The sequence below is a fragment of the Atta cephalotes genome, assembly GCF_000143395.1.
Source record: "Atta cephalotes unplaced genomic scaffold scaffold00366, whole genome shotgun sequence".
NCBI lineage: Eukaryota > Metazoa > Arthropoda > Insecta > Hymenoptera > Formicidae > Atta > Atta cephalotes.
The window spans coordinates 1-4641 of record NW_012130430.1 but is presented as its reverse complement, the minus strand read 5'-3'; the positions used below and the strand labels follow the sequence as shown (position 1 = coordinate 4641).

General features: G+C 25.1%; 1 protein-coding gene across 1 annotated transcript; it reads right to left on the bottom strand.

Annotated features, from left to right (window-relative positions):
- Positions 1-2315: 2315 nt before the first annotated feature.
- Positions 2316-4327, bottom strand: LOC105625223 (phospholipase D3-like; the record flags this gene model as incomplete). Its single annotated transcript, XM_012206564.1, has 4 exons — positions 2316-2515; positions 2694-2835; positions 2910-3075; positions 4188-4327. Coding segments are annotated over 4 exons (648 nt in total), but the record flags the coding sequence as incomplete, so codon positions are not given.
- Positions 4328-4641: the final 314 nt, after the last annotated feature.

Sequence of the window (4641 nt, the reverse complement as noted above, 5' to 3'; positions counted from 1 at the left end):
TATTGTTTTTCATCAATGGAATTTCTGAAAATTCCAGAGAAATTTCAGAAGGCAAATTTTAAGGAGAAATAATTTAGGAAAAATATTTAATTACTAGAAAATGTATAAAAATACTATAATGTATATTAAATAAAAACATTAAATTCTGATCGAATTCATTGTGAACTAAATGCTTTTATGAATTGAATTCTTATAATTCTGGAATAGTTCACGATCAATAACATTATAATTCTTAAGAAATATTCATACAAAAGATGAAATAATTTATATCACTAAACAAACTTGTTAGTACTGTCATAATTTCACCCATTATTTTAAAAAAATTTTTATGACAAAAATAGTAAATATAATAATATGGTTCGTATTATGTAAAATCTAATATGTAAAAATAAAGCCAACAACGAGAAAAATGTAGAGTAAAATTAAAATAATAATTTAGTAATTATGATAACTAAATTTACTGACAATGGTGATAAAAATACTAAACGTTTCGGTTACCCAGAGTTAAATTTTTTTCAGCAGTAACAGTTTTCATAAAAAATAACATAATGAAAATACAAAAGCGAAAAATTAATTAAATGATTAAATGTTACCAAACATCTAATTAAATCAAATAAATAAAAGCTTGACACAAGATCAATATCAAGAAATGCATAATAATCAATGTAACATTATTTATATAAATTAAAGTAATTAACATATGATGTCAATAAGTAAAAGTGAAGATGTATAATATAAATATTGTCAATGCAAAACTAAATTAAAAAATTAATGCATTGACAAAATTTATATACATTTATACATCTTTACTTTTACTTGTCGACCTCATAATACCTATGTTATATAATAACTGATTTAATTTATATACTTGCATCGATTATTATGCGATTTCAATTATATTGATGAGTCTTATGTCGAAGTTTTAATTATTTGACTTAATGAGAATTATACATTTAATATAATTTGTTATTTAAATTGTTTCAATTTATTATATTTCGTTTTCGTATTTTCACTATCCTTATATCGTTTATGAAAACTATTACTGCACATATAGTCGAAATAACGTACAATATAATATTTTTACTACTGTCATTAGTAAATTTGATTATCTTTGATTAGATGTTGTACAGATGTTGTGTCAAATAATTAATAAATTATTTTACACAACATCTGTACAACATCTTGAATTTGCTCGTTGTAATCTTATCTCTATATAAATTTCCATAATATTTTTAAGAATAATAATAATGCAATCTTCTTACGGACTCTCCCAAATTCAACAACAAAAAATCCAAAAAAATCAGGATAAAAAGAATCAGCGTGATAGTTAATACGCAATCTTAAATTTTTATTCCAAAAAATAGAATCTTTATTTCATAGTTCTTTATTCCAAAAAAATAGTACGTTTCAGTTCATTTTGGAACCATCCTCAGCAATACAATTTCAAAATATCAATCCAAAGAAATTTTTTCTTAGACATGAAGAAATTGATATTTTGAAATCGTACTGAGGATAATTGCAAAGTGAACTGAAACGTACTACTATTTTTTGGAATTAAGATTCTATTTTCTGAAATAAAGATTTAAGATTAACCACGCTGACTCTCATTCGCCCTGATTTTTTTTGAATTCTCAAGAATTTTTTTATATTTTAAATTTATGAAAATTTTTGAAAAAATATCTTGAACTTTTTTCGATTTTATTAATTCCGATTTAAACTTTATTCGGAAATTACAGAATAAGAAATTTTAGAAATTTTAAAATATTTCGGAAAGAACTCAGAAATAAAGAATTTTTAAAAAAAAGTGTAGATTTCTTAGTACTTCTGAAAAGTGTTCCAATTTATATTAAAAAATTTGATAAATTTTCTAAAAAGTGTAATTAAATTATATTAATTACAGAATTTATACGAATTTATACAGAAATTATATAAATCCAGATATTATATCTTCTGTTTGCGTAGAATAAGATTTTTGAAAATTTAAGATAATATTTTTACAAAAATTTTTAACGGTAAAGAGAGTTTACGGTTAGAATATAATAAAAAAATACATAAAATAATTTTAATTGTTCCAATGTAAATGAAATTAAATCCTCGATTAAAACAATAAGGGTCGATTGTTCCATCTTCGGATAAATTGTGTGATAATTTACCTATTGGATAATCAAAAGAATAAAAGAGTAAGAACATAAGAGAGTAAGAGAGTATAATACAGTGAGCTAAAGTTTACCGAGAGATGGAACAACATCCTATATGTTTTATTAAAAACAAAACATAATTTTAAAAATTATTACTGCGTATACGATTACATATAATTATAAATGTATATAAGGTTCATATGATGAATGTTGATATGAACTTCTTGATAAGTCCCATAAATTTTCAGAATGGGTCTCATTTATATTGAGCGGAAAAGAATAATTGGAATACCAATCACGATGGAAGATATTTTCCAGCTGTTGCCTTATGTTGCCGTTATTTTGATGTCCAACGCTTTCAAATACGGTACCAATACCTAAGATAAATATTTACTATAAAATGTAATTTTGTAAGAAAGATACTTACGATATATTTTTGATATATTTTTCATATAATTCATTTACAAGCATAACAAGTAAGTTTTATTACTAATCTAATTCTATTCTAATTTATTTTATTTTATTTTCGTGAAAAACGGCGTTTGAATGACTTACCAGCTGTGTCAATAAAATAATCACCCGACCAATTACTTGTTCCGACATATGCTGCTACATCAGTGACCATGTATTTATTGTGATTTACTCTCGCGTAGGGTATTTTATTCAAGTGTGGATCGGTGGGTACAATAAACCTTCTCTATTCGATAATTCAACGTCAACAGAAAAATACGTACACTCATAAGTATTCTAAAAAGGGAATACTCTACTCACCACTTCGATTTTGACGTTCGGGTAACTATATGTCAAGTCTTGCAGTGATTTAAGAAAATACGATTCGGACGGTCTCGAGTATTTCCACCAAGAAATCAAAAGACGCACTTCTACTTTACGCTCGATCGCCGCCGCTCTTAAAGCATTATCTATTATAGGCCAATATCTGCAAATATAGATATGAAACGAAAACATAGATATAATAAAATTCTTAAATTATTAGCAGAAGAAAGAAAATAAAAGAAAAATGCAATATTATATACGCATAAAATATAATATTTATATAATATTTATATAATAGTTAATATTCTTATGTCTATTTAATATTAATATTTATTTATAGGATTATAAAATGTTTATAAAAATAACGCATTATCACATGACTGTTACTTCTTTTTAAAATTCGCGATGTTATTGTTATTCACTGCTAATTTGCACCATAACAAAAACAGTTACATTCACATCATAATAGATTCACAATAGTCATAGATAAATTATTCACTGTGAGATTCTTAAAAGGTCACAATGACCGGTATTTATAATCGATTCTTATATTTATTTTAAGATTGTCTTAAGATATCATGAATCAATTAGAAAGTCGCATTAGCATCTTAAAACATTAAAAAATAAAAACGGATTATGAATACCGGCCATGTGACATTACATTGTTATCTTAATCTGTGTATGTCATAGCAGTGTCACAGTGAAGTGCAATTTTTTTCACAGCTTCATAATAATGTTAATAGCGATCATACCTGTGACAAAGCGAACATTCACACATCACAATGACTTTATTATATTGATATTACTGCGATTATTTTTGTTATGGGGTTATATTTTAAAAGTAACGCGTTATCATTACCATTACTTAGAAAGTAAAGAATAATTAGTTACTCTTTTGTAAAAATTGCTAAAAATTAGGTTTCAAAGTTATAATTCATTATATTTAATTAAATGTTAAAATATTAAATAACAATAAAAATATTAAATCGTAAAGGCTGATCTCTATGCAAGATATCTCAAAATTTGTAAGTCGAAATACGAACAGCAAACAAAGAAAAAGATAAGTTTAAAAAGTATTTGCCATTTTTCGTTTTGAATAATAGTCTTTGAAATGCAATTAGGTTTAAAATTAATTAATTATAGATTACCATCCATTAAATGGTTGTCTGTCCGTGAATTACGTATTGATAGTTAATAATCGCGCGTGGCCATTCAGGATCAGAATTAACACGATCTATTTCATTGTATTTTAAATATAATTATCTTTATACATACTTTATTTGTGGAGTATATATTGTTAACGGGAAATAATCCATCACAGAGATATAAATGAACTTTTCCGCTTTAGCAATACAGTGCACAATCGCGTCTAGGTCGCTACTTCTACCTTTTGGTGAAAATGGTGGAGGTGAACTCTGTAACATAATATTAACATACATAATCTAAAAATACAAGGTATAACATTGCGCATAAAAACCAATATAGCATGCAGGCTTAGCATCTGTATCAATTTCTGGTTAGTCAAAGATATGAAGAATAGCCATTATAGACAAGTACGTATCCATGGAAATGTTATATATGGCATTTTTATAGCATGAATATATATATATATATATATATATATATATATATATATATATTATTACTACAATATAAAGTAAAATAAATTAGTACACAACTAATATTATAAAAGTATAGTAGTACTAACCGTAACCGTAACTAAACTTAA